This window comes from Mytilus edulis, chromosome 11 (genome assembly GCF_963676685.1).
Source record: "Mytilus edulis chromosome 11, xbMytEdul2.2, whole genome shotgun sequence".
Lineage (NCBI taxonomy): Eukaryota > Metazoa > Mollusca > Bivalvia > Mytilida > Mytilidae > Mytilus > Mytilus edulis.
This window is the reverse complement of record NC_092354.1, coordinates 78,145,093-78,164,505: the sequence shown is the minus strand read 5'-3', so window position 1 is coordinate 78,164,505 and position 19,413 is coordinate 78,145,093. Positions and strand designations below refer to the sequence as shown.

The window sequence follows — 19,413 nt, the reverse complement described above, 5'->3', positions numbered from 1 at the left end:
AACAACATTAAGTTTTTGAGGGAAAATCAATAAAGTAGAAATTTCAGTTGAAAGGATTTTAGACAACTTAAAGAACGTTTTTGTCTTCATTTAACTGCCCGCTACATGTTCTATACAAATATTCTTTTATCTATAAAGAATACAATTTGTATAATTTCAGACATTGAAAGAGATAAATGCGGTTTTTTTTTCAATTTTCATTTATATTTAAATGCAAAATTATACCACAATCTGTGACATAGCCAATTTATTAGTTTACTAAACTAATGCTGAATTCAAAACGGAAAGTCCTTAACCAAATTGGAAAATCAGAAGCTCAAACACACCAAACGAATGGACGACAACTGTCATATTCTTGATGTGGAAAAGACATTTTCATTTTATAAATTCATAAATTATAAAGAAATTTAGGTTTCAACAGCCTTTAGGAATGTTGAACTTGGGTTGATTTGACCAGTTTTATATAAGTTCTCTATGGTCATATAGTTTTTTCAAATGATGGTTATTATTCGTCCTTGGGTTTCATCATCTCAGCTTTCAGCGTCTCCCATGCAGTGTAATCTATGAACTAGTGCACGAAATGGTCCCGTTGGTTTTTCGTTATTTTGTTGTTGTGTATATTGTTGTTTGTCTCCTTATGTTTTTGCCATGTCGTTGCCAGTTTGAATTTGACTGATGAGTTTGAATCTCTTTTTGGCATCTTTAGCCTCTTTTGTAGACGGAACACGCGTCTCAGATAATCATTTAAAAGGTATATTTATTGATTTACTTAAGTATTCTACTACCACCATAGTTTAAAATGAATTGTATATGCAATTGTACGCTATACTTATCTGTTTTGTATTTGACACTTACAAGCTAAAAAAAATAAAACAAACAATTATAAAATAAAGCATACAATTCAGCAATAAACTAATACAACGTCAATGGAATAAGTTGAATAAGAAGTAATGTGAGAGAAGAACATTTTAAGATGAGAGTTTGTTATGTCAGATTATTAAAAAGTATTTATGTCAATGTTGGTATGGGATATTTGTATGATTTGGTGCATTATGATAAAGAATGTGTAAATAAAATTTGGTTCATCATTCTCAAGAAAGTTGACGTAAAGACGATTTTTGTATGTGCTCTATGGACATAAATTTCAACAGTTTTTATTATTTTACATCATAGGTATTATAAATTTTCGCTATTGGTATTTCCCTTGAAATTTAATCTAGAAAACAGCGAATTTCGCCGTGACGTAAACAGTTTACATATGACTAAATATTTTGAACGTCTATTTGGTAGCTTCTACCTTTTTTGTAAAGGAATGGACGTCTGACATGTCTGACATTCATCATTCTAATGCAACAACGTTCATTTTGATTGGATAACGTCATTTTTTTACATGGCATCAATTGACAATTGATGCTATGGGACGTACGCGCAAGCGCAGACGACATATGAAAGATTTTAAGTACATGTTTTAACGTTGTTTTCTGTCAGTTTCATTAGAATGGAGATAACAATATTGTGTTTTAAGCTCCGACGGCATCAATTGGGGATTTGATGCTCGCAAATACCCGTTTACTGTCTCCGCTAACGCGTCGCAAGTAAACTTAATTTTCGACCATCAAATCCCCAATTGATGCCGTCGGAGCTTAAAATACAATACAGTTATCTCCTAATTGTAATGTTATAATTATTGTTTTACTTTACTATACTAATTACAACTTATTTTATTGTAAATTAATGTAGAAAATCAAGACATACAATGTTGTTTTTTTTAGACATATGCATGGTTTATTAATGTTTATACTTTACACCTTTGTTTTAATAACTTCATATAATGAACTTCATATATCTATATATATATATGTATGTATTCAGAAATAAATCATACCAACACCTATGGAATGTATTGAATGAATAGTGAAGGTCAATTTACAGTAAATTGGCTTATTACAGCGACATCTTTGACTCGTTGTAATTTAACTGAATATCGAAAAAATGCATTGATCTTTTCTTATTTTTTAAAATATTACTGATGAAATTAATTCAAAATAGGTAAATATTTATTAGAAATCACATAGACGAAAAACATTCCTAAATTTGTTTTTAAATTTTCAAATCTCAAATGTCTATTCCATAGATTTTTCTTTAAAAAAGCTATTTGTCGTTGGTACACTAATTTCTGTTTAAACGATTTACAATAATCAAGGGGCCATCGACTTCGTTTGTACGGTTTATATCATTCAAAGTATTGTTCTAGTAAATAAAAAATTAGCACTTAATGTCAAAAAAGAGTTACATCATCGTGTAAGAGGGCATAAAATGTCGATTGTTTAGGTTTTTATCAAGAAACTTGATAACTGATTGGTAAATACCATAAAACAAAGTTGATGACCCAATGATTATTTTACATATTAATTAAAATGGAAATTCATGTTCCAACAACATTAAGTTTTTGAGGGAAAATCTATAAAGTAGAAATTTCAGTTGAAAGGATTTTAGACAACTTAACCAAATTAAAAAATCAGATGCTCAAACACATCAAACGAATGGATAACAACTGTCATATTCTTGATGTGAAAAAGACATTTTCATTTTATAAATTCATAAATTATAAAGAAATTGAAGTTTTATATATGTTTCCAATGGTCATATAGTTCTTTAAATATGATGGTTATTATTCGTCCTTGGGTTTCATCATCTCAGCTTTCAGCGTCTCCCATGCAGTGAAATCTAGAAAATAGTGCACGAAATTTTCCCGTTGGTTTGTCGTTATTTTGTTGTTGTGTATATTGTTGTTTGTCTCTTTATACTTTTGCTATGTCGTTGCCAGTTTGACTGATGAGTTTGAATCTCTCTTTGGCATCTTTAGCGTCTTTTGTAGACGGAACACGCGTCTGAGATAATCATTTAAAAGGTATATTTATTTATTTACTTAAGTATTCTACTACCACCATTGTATAAAATGAATTGCATATACATTTGTTCGCTATACTTATCTGTTTTGTATTTGACACTTACAAGCTGAAAAAAATCAAATAAACAATTATAAAATAAAGCATATAATTCAGCAATAAACTAATACAACGTCAATGGAATAAGTTGAATATTAAGTAGTAATGTGAGAGAAGGACATTTTAAGATGAGAGTTTGTTATGTCAGATTATTAAAAAGTATTTATGTCGATGTTGATATTGGATATGTGTATAATTAGGCGCCTTATGATAAAGAATGTGTAAATCAAATTTGGTTCATCATTCTCAAGAAAGTTGACGTAAAGATCATATTTTTGTATGTTGTCTATGGACATAAATTTCAATAGTTTTTGTTATTATACGTCAAAGGTTTTTATCAAGCAGCTTGATAACGGATTGGTAAATACCATAAAACAAAGTTGATGACCCCATGATTATTTTACATATTAATTAAAACTGAATTTCATGTTCCAACACTATTAAATTTTTGGGGGAAATCTATAAAGTAGAAAGTTAAGTTGAAAGGATTTTAGACAACTTAAAGAACGTTTTTTGTTTCTTTTAACTGCTTGATACATGTTCTATACAAATATTCTTTTATTTATAAAGAATACAATTAGTATTATTTCAGACAATAAAAGAGATAAATGCCTTTTTTCGATTTTCAGATATATTTAAATGCAAAATTATACCACAATCTGTGACAGCCAATTTACTAGTTTACTAAACTCACAAAAATACTGAATTCAAAACGGAAAGTCCTTAATCAAATTGCAAAATCAGAAGCTGAAACACATCAAACGAATGGATAACAACTGTCATATTCTTGATGTGGAAAAGACATTTTCTGCCGTGAAAAAATAGTGGATGAAATAAACCTGGTTTTATAGCTAGTAAAACCTCTCACTTGCATGACCGGAACATTTGGAATTACAACTTACTTCTTTTTGTGTCCAATTATTTAAACGTATGCACTACAAACAAAAAAAAGTCTGAAATGGCCTAGATCTGTACTCAACTGTACTGGTTTTTACATGACCAGTTTTAATTGGTCTTAAATTTACTCGACATTACTCGACGCCACGCCAGTCTGTACCATACTCGAATATTCATTTAAAATATCACACCCGATCAGAGAGTATTTAATTTAGAATAACATACATTCCAAATTGCAAAATCACAAGGCCTTTTGACTCCACTAGATAAGTCAAACACAAGTTTATAAAAAATGGGATTTCTTTTTACCTGTAAAGTACATATATACTGAGGTAATTACACCTTATTTAAGTGCTTCTTGTATGTCATGTCCTTAATGTTAACAATAAAATATTCAAATTCAATTGAAATAAATGTGTACTACAAAATTAGAACGCATGTCCTTATCTAAAAGGTAATAGATGATTACTATAGTATTATATATAGAATCTAAAGAAAGTTGTCATTTTCAAAATTTATGACGTGGCTTTATATACTATGTCATATATATATATACTTAAGAATAAAAGATGTTCACTGTATTATTGACTAAAATCAACTGACACCATTAGTTTATACTAGACTTAAATTAATAGTGGAAACAGTAACCATAAAATATATCTAAAACATTCATAACATTTTGAATAAAATAATAAACTATAAGTCACAATTCATGTTTTGATCAGCTTGTTTTATTTTTATTTTATTGTGATTTATATATATGTAAATGTTGATAATGAGGTGTTCACGTAATGTTATGTTTATCTTGAAATTTTCGGTTCAATATTATATTTAATATGCAATTGTTATTTCAAATTGTTATTTAAATTACTAGTCAGGGGAAGTAACTCTTTTTAAAATACTTCCTTAATTGATGAAATACAATAGATAGATACAAAAATTAGGTCTATGTTGGTTAAGATTAGGTCGAGTATTGTTCAGACTAGGTGGAGTATTGATCAAACTAAGTCGAGTATGGTTCAGTATGGTGAGTGATACAAGAATATGATATGTACATCTCATTTAACATTTTTTCTTTTCAAATTTCTTTGATATATATTTTTTTTCAATCATTAATAACAGAGAAGTTGAAATAATATGCATTTTGGTTCGTAAAACAGAGAAAACCACAAATTTACCAAATTGACAGCATGGTAAATTTGACACGAAAAAGCATTAAAATATGATAAAGCTTTCTTTTATTAACACCTATCGTTAGTTTTTTTAAAGTCAAATTTATTCAGATTGTTCCTCATGATCTTTATTAAAATTATGGAAAAAAGTTTTTTTTGTAGAAATGTGATTTTATTTTCAGGATAATAACCCCAAAATGGGTAAAAAATTTATGCAAACAGGAAAAATCAACAAAATTGGTTACTTTCAAAGGGCGTAGCAAAGCAATAAGTGAAGCACCATATGATTTTTTCTTCACCAATAATTTTTTTCAGTCATATACCAAAAAATAAGATTTTGAAAGAAAAAAAAAAGTTTAATTCTAGAATTTTTAAGCTTCTCAGAGGTGTATATCCTTAACACTTAACAAGTCAAAATACCTCTATGATTTTTACTTCTGTGCAATTGCGTCTTTGTCTACTGAAAACCTTGTTTTCCAATCATAGATATTAGGACTAAATTTAGTATACACGCCAGACTCGCGTTTCGTTTACAAAGGACTCTTCAGTGACGCTCGAATCCCAAAAGTTAAAATTACCAAATAAAGTACGAAGTTGAAGAGCATTGAGGACCAAAATTGCTAAAAGTTTTGCCAAATACAGCTAAGGTAATCTATGCCTGAGATAGAAAAACCTTTGTATTTCAAAAAAATCGAAAATTTGTAAACAGTAAATTTATAAATATAACCATATCAATGACAATTCCTATCAGCACAAAAAGTGCCGACTACTGGGCTTGTGATACCCTCGGGGAAATAAATATCCACCAGCAGTGGCATCGACCAAGTGGTTGTAAATAAACTCATCATAGATACCAGGACTAAATTTCGTATCTACGCCAGACGTGCGTTTCGTCTACAAAAGACTCATCAGTGACGCTCGAATCCCAAAAAGTTAAAAATGCCAAATAAAGAACGACGTTGAAGAGCATTGATGACCAAAATTGCTAAAAGTTTTGCCAAATGCAGGTAAAGTAATCTATGCCTGAGGTAGAAAAACCTTAGTATTTCAAAAAAATCGAAAATTTGTAAACAGTAAATTTATAAATTTAACCATATCAATGACAATTCATATCAGCACAAAAAGTACTGACTACATTTAGTATATACTCCAGACGCGCGTTTCGTCTACAAAAGACTCATCAGTGACGCTCGAATCCCAAAAAAAAATTTGTATCAATACAGTCCCAATAAATGATAGTATGTGCAAAGCAATACTACCAGGTTTGTTCGAGTTTTAGCATTAACAGTTGTTAGAGAAAATTAAATTATTTATACAATCATCAAATTGTATTTGACATGCTTCTTGTAGCTAGATATACAAATACAGGTACATAGAGAACGTCTGGAGTTTCTTTGCAATAACAACAAAATTTACAGAGTTCAGTTCATTCAATAATTAAATAAGTCCATGTGTTTAGTAGTTGTTTGATATTTGATGAATATTTTGACAGAAAAGAGTAGACCATGTAGACTTCTCTTTATTAATTTTTTTTATCAACTATGCTAACTATATCTTGATGGAAACATGTTAAACTGGTGATCAAATTTCATCAGTTCAGAAGAGGCAAATCAACAACAAACTTGAAGAATTACATGGTATCTTATCGATGTACGTCAATGGAGTAAATTATTTCTGATATACTTGTTTAACTTGCAATGGAAATCATAATTTTGTCAAAATGACGTCATCTGGAATACGATACGAAGTGTAAATTTGAGAATCAGACAACTGTTATTATAATTAAAGATCTAGGAAAACCTTGACATGTCGTAAGTGAGATAAGACCCATCAGCCTTAGTTGTGACTGTAAAGTTATGTGATGTCAAATCAGTATGTTAGTGCTGAAAAATGGAAAAATGATCAATGGATAGTTAAAATTGTTACTAAATTGAAGATGTCAATTCTGAAAAAAAAATCAAAAAAAAAGCACAACTTGTTCTTTCTGTAATATCATTTATTTTAAGTTCACTGTGATATATGAGATATAAGCACATATTGTCATGTGGTTTATTGATTTATAAGACATCATCAATCAATGCCTTGAGATAATTTTGAAATCAAAGTTATGATTATTTTTTTTCTAGTTAGATCAGACATATATAGCAGAAGGTGTACATACTACAATGTTCAACTGTTTTATACTTAGAAATGTGACACGAACAGCGAAATGACACTTCTATAATCCGTCGCAGTTTGATGTTGTATCACCTTTATTACATAACTAGGGAGATGTAATACATTTGCTAATAATATATCTCTGTAAGGGCTTTATAAACCAGGTTTTGATCACCCAATTTAATTTTAATAAATGCATTTTATGATTGATTCATTGAATTTTTATATAATAAGCAAGCATTGGGTTGTTGTAAGTTAATACAAGCCGAGGAGATAAATAAAATCCGTTTTAAAACACTTAATACCAATGTAAAATCCTTGTAAACACATTTTAAAATTATTTAAAAAACCAAACAACAAAGGACAACATAACTTCGAAATCTTCATCAGTCCCGAATAAACTAAAAAAAATAAAACAATGTTAAGTTCCACTCGGATTTCACTACTGCAATAATTGTCACGTTTTACTTCAGGATTCAAAAACATATTCAGGTTAAGATATATTATTACTTTAAACCAACATACAAGACAACAGATAATTCAAAATGGAAAGTCCTTTATCAAATGGCAAATCAAAACCTTACACATATCAAACGAATAATTTTTTTTGTCATATTCCTGACTTTGTACAATCATTTCCTCATACGGAAATGAGGGAGTAAATTTTGTTTTATAACTTAACCTGTATTCTGCATGACTGTCGCATATAATTCCCTTCAATTGACAACAATGTGTGGAAGCAACAACTATAATATGTTATAAGGGGACCATTATTTCGATTCCAGTATTCTGTTTATATTATATAATATAATTGTTTATTTTCTCAAAAGACATGTTCAACAAGACACAATGGGCATTCGAAAATCATAAAAACCAATGAAAAAATACAACACCTGGACAAAAAAAGACGACAAGACAAACAACAATTTTAAAACAATACATAGAAAACGCAGATGTAGCATTCGTCGTGTTACTCACAAGGTAAAAATCAGGTTTTGAAAGATAAAAGATTAATTCTAGAAATTTTGAGCTCATCAGAGGTGTATATCTTTAACACTTAACAAGTCAAAATATCTCTATGATTTTTACTTCTGTGCAATTGCGTCTTTGTTTACTAAAAACCTTTTTTTTTAATTTCAATATAAACACTAAAAAATATTTACTGTGTATTATTCTTTCGTTCATATCTGTTGTGTAACTAATTACAATATACTTATCTATTTGGTACATAACACTTACAAGTAACTGAAACAAAAAAAAAAAGAATGCAATCTTGAATAGGTATAAAGAAACATCACTTTATTAATATGGCTAGCTATTGTTTTGAAGTGTTAATGATTTTTAGATAAAACTTTAAAGATGTGCTTATTTCGAGTTACATGTATTTTATTTGTATCAATACAGTCCCAATAAAGGATAGTATGTGCAAAGCAATACTATGAGGTTTGTACGAGTTTCAGTATTAACATTTGTTAGAGAAAATTAAATTATTGATGCAAACATCAAATTGTATTTGATATGCTTCTTGTAGCTAGATATACAAATAGGGGTACTTAGAGACGGTCTAGAGTTTCTTTACAATGGCAACAAAATTTTACAGAATTCAGTTCAAATTAAATGAGTCCATGTGTTTAGTAGTTGTTTGATATTTGTTGAATATTTTGATAGAAAAGAGTAAACCTCTCTTTATTAATTTTCTTTATCAACTATGCTAACTATATCTTGATGGAAACATGTTTAACTGGTGATCAAATCTCATCAGTTCGATAAGGAGAGGCAAATCAACAACAAACTCGAAGAATTACATGGTCTCTTATCGATGTACGTCAATGGAGTAAATTATTTCTGATGAACATGTTTCACTTGCAATGCAAATCATTATTTCGTCAAAATGGCGTCGTCTGGAATACGATACGAGTGGTCAATTTGAGAATCAGACAACTGTTATTATAATTAAAGGAAAACCTTGACATGTCGTAAGTGAGATAAGACCCATCAGCCTTAATTGTGACTGTAAAGTTATGTGATGTCGAATCAATATGTTAGTGCTGAAAAATGGTAAAATGATAAATGGATAGTTGAAATTATTTGTCAAAGTTACTAGATGGAAGATGTCAATTCTGAAAAAAAATCAAAATAGGAAGCAAATCTTGTTCTTTTGGTTATATCCTTAATTTTAAATTCACTGTGATATATGAGATATAAGCATACATTGACATGTGGTTTATTGATTTACAAGACATCATCGATAATCGTAATTGTTAGGTAAAAGAACATTGCAATTTTTTTTTTCAATGCCTTTGAGATAATTTTGAAATCAAAGTTATGATTAATTTTTTTCTAGTTAGATCAGACATATATAGCAGAAGGTGTACATACTACAATATTCAACTTATTATACTTCGAAATGTGACACGAACAGAGAAATGATACTTCTATCATCTGTCGCAGTTTGATGCTGTATCACCTTTGTTACATAACTATGGAGATGTAATTCGATTGCTAATAATATATCTTTGTACTGGCTTTATAAACCAGGTTCACACAATTTAATTTTAATACATGCATTTTATGATTGCTTCATTGATTTTTTTTATATAAAATAAGCAAGCATTGGTTTGTTGTAAGCTAATACAAGCCGAGGAAATAAATAAAATACGGTTTTAAACACTTAATGCCACTGTAAAATACATGTAAACACATTTTAAAATTATTTAAAAAACAAACAACAACGGACAACATAACTTCGAAATCATCATCAGTCCAGAATAAACTAAATAAAATAATGTTAAATTCCACTCGGATTTCACAACTGCAATAATTGTCACTCTAGTATTCCCTTTTCCTTAAGGATTCAAAAATATATTATTACTTTAAACCAATATACAAGACAACAGATAATTCAATATGGAAAGTCTTTTATCAAATAGCAAAGCAAAACCTTAAACACATCAAACGAACAAAAACATTTGTCATATTCCTGACTTGGTACAATATTTTTTTCATACGGAAATGAGGGAGTAAATTTGGTTTTGAAACTAACTTAACCTGTAATCTGTATGACAGTCGCATATAATTCCCTTAAATTGACAACAATGTGTGAGAGAAACCAATAAAATATGTTATAAGGGGACCATTTTTTCGATTCCAGTATTCTGTTTATATTATATAATATCATTGTTTATTTTCTCAAAAGACATGTTCAACAAGACACAATGGGCATTCGAAAATCATAAAAACCAATGAAAAAATACAACACCCGGACAAAAAAGACAAAAAGCCAAACAACAATTTTAAAACAATACATAGAAAACTCAGATGTAGCATTCGTCGTGTTACTCATGTAAACATCTTGCTGTTTGGGGAGTAAAATGTCCTATGTGGTATAAGTATTCCGCAATCAAGAAAATCATGAGAAGTCATTAGTTACCTGATTGAAATTAGAAAATAAAATTGTTGAAAACTTACAAACTTAATCAAACACTTCAAAAACTAAATCGAATGACAAGAAAATATCGTAAACGTCATAATACTCAATCATATCCAGCTGATATCATGAAGATCTTGTTTTAATATTGCAGTATGTATCTGATGGTCAGTGTTTAATATTTATTCTTTTATAAAATGTGTAGTATCGGAACGATCAAGCGATTAAGATACACAAAATGCATTTGTTAAACTTGTCTGTAGTAGATGACCGTTTTAAATACTTGTCATTTACAATAGACGTAGATAATACTTACTTATCAGTATTCTTTTTTTTCTGAAAGATAGAACAGATCAATGGTGTTAGTTATAAATGTATAAGTGAAAGATGTCTAAATAAACAGGCCAGTATGGTCCGAGACCACAATTGACGTCCCTTGATTTTCGTTGTTCACGAATATAGTCCCTAGTGTTGACGGTGGGTTACTTGCCATTAAATTTTATACCCCTTCCAAATTTATTTCTCCATGTTTAATGCCTCAATTTGCAAGTAGGGGGGCGAAATTACACTGTAAAAAAATGGGTCCAGAATTTTAAAGGAAAGTAGTGATTTGGTCCAGCTGAAAAAGGTTAAAAATTAGCACTTCGGAAGCTGTCAAAAGATTTCAAGACGCTCTAAACATAGAAGTGTCCATATTTTGAGTTAGAGCCGATGAAGTTTTCTATAATTTTGATACAATTTGTCCCAAAAGTAGTACAACACACTGTAAAAATTTCTTTGAGAAAGCGCAGGTGGGATTTTTTTTATTTTCATTTATGTTCTAAGGGAAATGCACTACGAAATAATTGTGTTCTCGGACCGTATATTTGCTTCTGTTCAATGTGAAAATATGATGTGTCGTTCATTATTGAGGACTGAGGCTGCTCAATTTTGTTCTGGAATTTCCAATCAATCAGACATCAATGGTTTATCAAGAACTAAGTATAGTATTGGACGATCTTTTTTTTTAATTGTCCTCGCATCATACATGCTTCCCGTTAAGAATATCATCTATGTAAAATTGAGAATTATGGAAAATCAAATGATGAATGTGTCAAAGAGACAAAAACTAGACTTAAGAGTAAAAAACAGCCGACGGCCACCAATGGGTCTGTAACACAGTGAAAAAATACTGCAAGTTCTGTGAAAATAGACCTCATACTAATCTCCAATCACATTAATGAACTGAAATAAAATTAAAAAGACAAACAAAGACCAAAGGCTCCTGAATTTAGAAAGACGCAAAAATGCGGCGGCGTTAAAGAAGTTTAGTGAGATCTCAACTTTTCCTATGCTTAAATAGCAAGGTATTTACAAGTTGAGAGATAGAATAATGCTCATAAACGCTCTTTCTGTTTTTTTCATCAATGGGTTTAAAATATTTATGAAACATTGCAATCATATACAATGTATGTGGTTTTAAATAAGAACAAAGGACAGAAGTTGCATTTTCGAAGACCAAACATATTCTGCACTTCATTGAAGTTAAGGAATAAAAAAAAAACGTTCTGTCTTCATACTTTGGATACGCCATATGATACATAATATTATATACATCTTTGTGTCATGGCCATAGATACAAGGAACTTACCCACACTTGTTGCATTTGAACAGGTATCTCCCTCGCTCTTTTGTGTTCACTTCCGGGTTGTAATCACTATAAATAGCAACACTTAGCTATTACTAACTGGTAGACACATAATCAGTGTAAAAATAGCAAACAGCATTTGAAATATATACAAGAGTCATATACCAAGTTAATAAATCTCAAATTAATTGAAATAATAATCTATAAGAAAAACAAATCCGCTCACACCCAGACTGAGATACATTTCTTTTTCCAGGAAGATATATTGCTTAAATTCAGAGAAGTTTTCTATGGTTCAGTGTAGAAGAGAAGCTGTTTACCCACCAAGAGTATTACAATTCACCATTTGTTGTAAATGAGGGTTGTCGTTACGTAGTATTCCTATTTTTTTTACAAGACCTTATGTTTAATTTCGACTTTGTTTTTAGTCTTATTGGTGTATGTCGTTCCTTTAAACCAAATTGGATGACATCATCAACACAATATAAGAGTTTAAAATAACAAGGAAACAATACATTAACGTCATTCTTTTTTATATTCCAAATCCTTATAGAATTATTCCTGATTTGCATACCCTTTTCCCTCCTTTTCCCTGTCTTTCTTACAGACAATAAAAAACTGAATTAAATGACGAACTATTTTAATTTACCCATTCATAAAACAGCATATTTGTAATCTCGTTTCAAATTGTTGAAGAACTATATACGATTATTCCACTCATGTTGTAATGACTGATAGTTCTCATATTAATACAATTGAAACCCGTTGTACTAACTTCATCTGCATTTCGGAAATGTGACTGATAAAATCATTCACCCCATCAAGATAAGTCGATTGCGAAAGTGACTACTGGATTCGTTAACAACTTAATCTACAGTCGATTGTGAATGTGAATGCTTAAGTGGTTGAACTCTTCATTGACACTCGATTGCGAATAACTTTGTCAATCGATAATATGTTAAAAAGAGGTGAAAATATCACAAAGCGGACAATTCCATATGAGGAAAGATATGACATACAAAGACTATATACAAAAGGACAAACTACACTTAACAAAACAGCATGACTTTGTTATGTTGTTGTAAAACAGTATGGCGTCTTTTGATTATACGTGTCTCAATAGTCCAGACAATTGGGATGATTGACTCTTATATTTTGTATAAGTTTAAAGAGGTTCTTAATATTTCAACTAGACAATCAAGGACATTTGCAACAAAATCTAAACACTATTGAATAAATAATTTATGATACTAGTATTCGTTTGCATATCTTATGAAGATGTATTTACTCAAATGCAATCGTGCTCGAGCCAGTGTGTTCTAACGTACGTAGTGGAAAAAAGCGGAGAGACATAAACCAGAGACATTCTATAAGTATACAGAGGTTTTAAATATTTCAACTAGACATGAAGGCACATTTTAACGAGCAGTATATTTACGAAAATTAAATGCAACACAATCTAAACACTATTGAAAATAACTAATGCTTCTAGTATGCGTTTGCATATCATAAGAAGAATTATTATCTTAAATGCAATCGTGCTCGAGTCAGTGTGTTCTAACGTACGTAGTGGAAAATAGAGGAGAGACATAAACCAGAGAGACATTGTAATTGACTTATCGAAAATAAAATTAAACAGTGTACTGGTGTACGCAATATATAAAACAAACTTAATCAGAACTCTTGCAACGTCAATTGCTTAGGTATGCAAGAAGATAATGTGTAATTCACTCAAACATTTGATGACAAGTTTAGTTGTTACCCCAATTATGTTTGTTCTCCATGGATTTATGAGCTTTGAACAGCGGTATACTACTGTTGCCTTTATTTACATTGTCAAATACGTAACTATAAAAACTGTATAATATACAAATATATTTCCCTACCTCTTTGGTGAAGGCAATTCTCTTTCTATGATCATTGTTTGTTGTGTACGCATTTCACTGATAAAAGAAAAACTGAAATTTTTACATTATTTTCTCAAAATGTTCTGTCAAGTGTCAGGAGAATGACAGTTGTTAACACATAGTCATTTTCTTTGTATGTTGGCGTTTGTTTTTGTAGCAGTACAGTGTTGATATCGTTCTGTTGCTTTCCACTTGTAATTAATGTGTATTTCCCTCAGTTTTGTTCGGATTTTTCCCCCTGTTTAATCGATTTATGACTATTGTAAAGCGGTATACTTCTATTGTCTTTATTTCTATTATAATATTGCATAAAATGCATGAACTTAGAATAACATATTTAAATAACGGGAAAAACATGTATATATGTACTAGTTTGAAAGCAAGTTTTTTGCACATCTACATAAGTTTACGATTTGTCGAGATTGGTGCATGCACAACTTAAAATATACACTACCATAGACCCCGTATGTATCTACTGGAGCACATTGTAAATCCATAATATTAAACAATACATTTGTAATGAACATATATTTGTATTTCATGAATTATCTCTCTTTCGCCTGTCATATCTTTTTCAGACATAAGTTGATGTTTTAGAATGCAACATGATTTTGATTTCGCAAAAATACATGTCTCATTAAGATACCATGGTTATATTAAAGCATGTATTACGACCACAAAAATGCTCAGTTATTTTTAGTAGAATTACCTGATTATGTAGTTACCAAACAGCTGTTTAACGTCGTTATCTGTTGCAGACTTAGCAGTATACTGTATGTTAGGAAATTCAGGTATAGGCTTTATCGTCAGCTTTGCAATGTCATCTGTAAGTTTTTGTAAAGACTTTAACACATTACCATCGTTTCTCATCTTGTCGAGTTCATAAATCTGCTTGTCTAAATCGCTTCCTGCCTTCAGCTCCATTCTAGTATCTGCCATGATCTTTGTTAATTTGTCCTTTTCTCTCCTAGATTGGTCATTGACCGATGAAATCATCTCTGCGACACATTTGTCAACCATAGCCTTGAGCTTTGTACCTTCATTTGTGATAGCTTTAACTACTTCTTCCACCTTAACATCAAATTCCTTTATACCTTCTTCTATCTGCTTCATGTTTTGTGTTGACTCTTGTATTTTGCTACGTAGGTATGTTGTGTTCTCCTCCTTGAGCTGTGTTATGCTGTCTATAAGCTTGGAAAAAGCATGCCCTGTGTGACTGCCAGTCACACAACTACTGCACACTACTACGTTACATGTTTTGCATACAAAACTGAAGTCTTCATTGTGGTCCTTACATTTCGATTTACCTTCCGGGATCACATCTGAGGAAGACTGGAACTGGTGAGTTTTTGATATCTTCTGCCTACTATGAAAAGTTTTACAATTTTCACAAAAGTATTGTTCACACTCCAAACAGTATTGGGATCCTGTAGCACTGATACATATCTCACATGTTTTAGAGGCTGCCTGTGCCATTTTGTCACTTAACGTCCGCAATGTATACTACAAAGGTAAGGTATATAAGCATTGATAACAACGTTCTACATTTAAATCAATAACGGCTATCTTTGTATGTTGTGTATTTAGATGATAAATTGTGAAACATTAAATTTAGATTATAACGTGAATATCATTTGAACATTTTAGATAAAGATTTCATTGTATTGACTATATATAGCTGGTGTACAGGTATGTAAATGACATTAGTTATTGACCTGCATTCTTGACTCGGTAATCATAATATTAATAACCAACACAAACTATTGTATTGAATTATACCATAATAACTGGAATATGTTAAATGTGAAAAAAAAGATATGGTATGATTGCCTATTAGACAACTCTCTACAGAGAAAAAATGATACAAGAACTAGTAGCTAACGGTCACCGAACTAGGAATAAAGGATACAACAGATACAGTAATTCGGCCTCATATCTTGACTTACATCTGGAAATTGACAATGAGGGTAGGTTGAAAAAAAACTTTACTACAAAAGAGATTATTTTAGCTTTCCAATTGTGAACTTTCCATTTCTAAGTAGCAACATTACAGCAGCACCTACATACGGGGAATATGTCTCCCAATTGATACAATATGCCCGTTCTTGTATTTCCTATCATGATGGTTACTGCTCAAAAGGAAGATATCAAACCAAGAGTTCCAAATGGTGAAGTTGAAATCATCCCTTCGTGAAATTTACGGACGCCATCACGTGTTGGTTGAACGTTGTGGAATTACCGTTTCACAGATGATATGAGCTACGTTCCTTACGTCGTAACTACATTTCCTTCCCTTTCATGAATATGACGTAGAGACTAACCGGATTTGATATAACATGAGCAACACGACGGGTGCCAAGTGTGGTACAGGATCTGCTTTCCCTTCCGTAGCACCTGCGATCACCTCTTGTTTTTAGTATGGTTCGTGTCACTTATGCTTTAGTTCTCTATGTTGTGTCGTGTTACTATTGTTTGTCTGTTTGGCGTTTTCATTTTTAACCATTGCATTGTCAATTTATTTTCGATTTATGAGTATGACAGTCCCTCTGTCATGTAAATCATGATTATCAAATGATTAAATATAAGAAATGGATGCATCGGTTACTTTCTTTTAAAACTTGTAGAGGTTGACACTGTAGATGTTTAAGAAGGGTAAGCAGATCTGACTTCAAATCGTTAGCACTTTCGAATTCAAGCTGCACTGAACATCAGTGTTTTAATAAAAGTCTTATCAAGTATCATAAGTTCAATAAACAATAAGAAAAGTATTAAACATAACACTCAGGCATAGATAACCTTAGCTGGCAACACTTTTAGGAATTTTGGATCTCAATGCTCTTCAACTGCGTACTTTATTTGGCTTTTTTTTTTTTTTTTTTTTTTTTTTTTTAACTTTTTTGAATTCGAGCGTCACTGATGAATCTTTTGTAGACGAAAAGCGCGTCTGGCGTATGTTCAAAATTTAGTCCTGGTATCGATGATGAGTTTCTTTATACATAACACAAAAGATTTACCAACACTTACCTAGCGGGAAACCTTTAGTAAAAAAAATATTTTTTTTTTAATTTTTCTGTTTAATTAATATATTTTCAATTATGAATTATGAAGAAGGCAGTATTATGATATTAAATGTCATAGCAATAAAGGTTTTTTGTAGAGTAAAACGAAATTAGTTAAATTGCTGAAAATCAACAGTTATATAGAGACTTTAATGTAATTATTAGCTCATCACAAAATTGCATGTCAACATGAAATCCGCTTCGTGAGGCCAATTGAGGTCTTTATTGAATAAATTTTGTTTGGATGCATCAGCTTTCCCATCACTAAAAAATGCTGACGCCGTGGTATGGCCTAGAGTAATTTATTGACGTAAAGCATAAAAAATATCTCAAACAATAGGGAGTTAGGTCAGCAATGCTGTTATAATTTATGATTTATTTTGTTATCATTAAGAGACATATTTTGTATCTGAATTGTTTTAGTCGGGTCAAAAAACAACAACAACTTAAATAAACCTGAACGTCTTTCTAAATTTTTGTTTGGCAGCATTTTGTTCAAGGTTATATTTGTCTTTCTGACATTGTTTTACATCTAACCCCTCTATTGGTTTTGTATTTACATTTTTCTCTATTTTCTCATCTTTTAAATTTTGTTTTGGAAAGGTACTTATTCCGATTAAATATTCTCTTACGTTTGCAGCTTGTTTGGATCAACTTTAAAATCATTAATTTCGAAAAATGATTGAGGTGAGGGGGGGGGGGGGGTATGGGCGGGGCAAAAAGAAGGAAACATTACGATTTTTTAAAATTGTTTCTTGAAATCTAATAGCGTGCGCCTACGTTACCCAGAGAAAATTATGGCGATTAAATGAGCAACAACAGTTCACATGAATGCATTAAAAACAAAATCCTGGGTCACGTTGGCGCAGGCACTTAACAACTACAAAATAGTTTTACTGAACACCTGAGAAATGAATAATAATTACAATACTTGAATGATAACAGAAAGTTTAACCCCTCACCTCATCCAGTATCGAATAATAGTAGTTTTGAAGTTCATCCAAACAAACTTCAAACCTCATGGAATATTTTAACATGAAAAGTAGCTTTCCAAAAATGAGAAAATATGAGGCCACAAATGGGTCATATTGTAACTTGTCCTTTGGAAAACGATCTGTATATCTATCGTGAGATTTTGAGATTATTCACATTGCCTTGATTAACTAATTCTCAGTTTTAAATTTTCTACGTAGAGTTTGCGAAACAGTAATTTTTTGCTGTATTTCTGAATTGTCGAGTTCTTTTGTCATATTAGTTTGGAATATCCATTTTGCATCTTACTACTTTTCTATGTAGCAACATTCTAGCAGCGCTTGTATACGGAGAATTTATCTCCCAATTGATACGATATTCTCGGGCTTGTTTTTCCTATCATGATTGCCTTGATAGAGGATTGCTGTACAACCGTTCCACAGATTGTGACTTACCAAACAAGACTTTTTACCGGATTTGTAATAAAATAAGCAACACGTAGGGTGCAACATGTGGAGCAGGATCTGCTTACCCTTCTAGGACACCTGAATGTAACCTCAGTTTTTGGTGGGGTCTGTCCTGCTTAGTCTTTAGTTTTTGATGTTTTGTCTTCTGTACTATTATTTGTCTGTTTGTCTTTTTATTTTTAGCCATGTCGTTGTCAGTTTGTTTTCAATCTATGAGTTTGACTATCCCTCTGATATCTTTCGTCCCTCCTTTGTTTATACTGAGAGGATTATAGGTTTTAAGCCAATATAATACATGAGCAACAATCAAAAAAACAGTTTAAGAAGGTTCGTTGCTTTGATTGAATTCGTGACATATAAAATGAAAATGTTTGATGAGTTGTTCACAGCTCATTCTAACTCAAATCATACAGTGCTTGATTTATTGCATATAAACTGCGTTTAGTTTTGGATTGGTAAATTATATGTTACATTGAATATCCGAAATTCATAATAATATCTTAACATTGTCCATTTGCTGATGTAAGTAAATATGTTGTATGTAATGGAATAACTGGAATAAATAAAACACACTACGATAAAAAAAAAAAAAAATATTTATGGTAAACCAATTACATGTTTTGTTAAGGTATACATAAGTCAATATCAAAATAACAAAGAAAACATCAAGCTTTTTTTGAAGATTATTCATCTTTATCAATATTTTTGTTCTTCTCTGTG

The 19,413-nt window shown here is 30.8% G+C and overlaps 1 protein-coding gene across 1 annotated transcript in view; it reads right to left on the bottom strand.

Moving 5' to 3' along the window:
• The window catches only part of LOC139496362 (E3 ubiquitin-protein ligase TRIM71-like), a 96,125-nt gene extending 80,413 nt beyond the window's left edge, over positions 1 to 15,712 (bottom strand). Inside the window, exon 1 of the mRNA XM_071284886.1 lies at positions 14,905 to 15,712. Within this exon, the coding sequence (XP_071140987.1) occupies positions 14,905 to 15,671 (767 nt within the window). The 5' untranslated portion in view covers positions 15,672 to 15,712. The remainder of the gene's footprint in view (positions 1 to 14,904) is intronic.
• Positions 15,713 to 19,413: the final 3,701 nt, after the last annotated feature.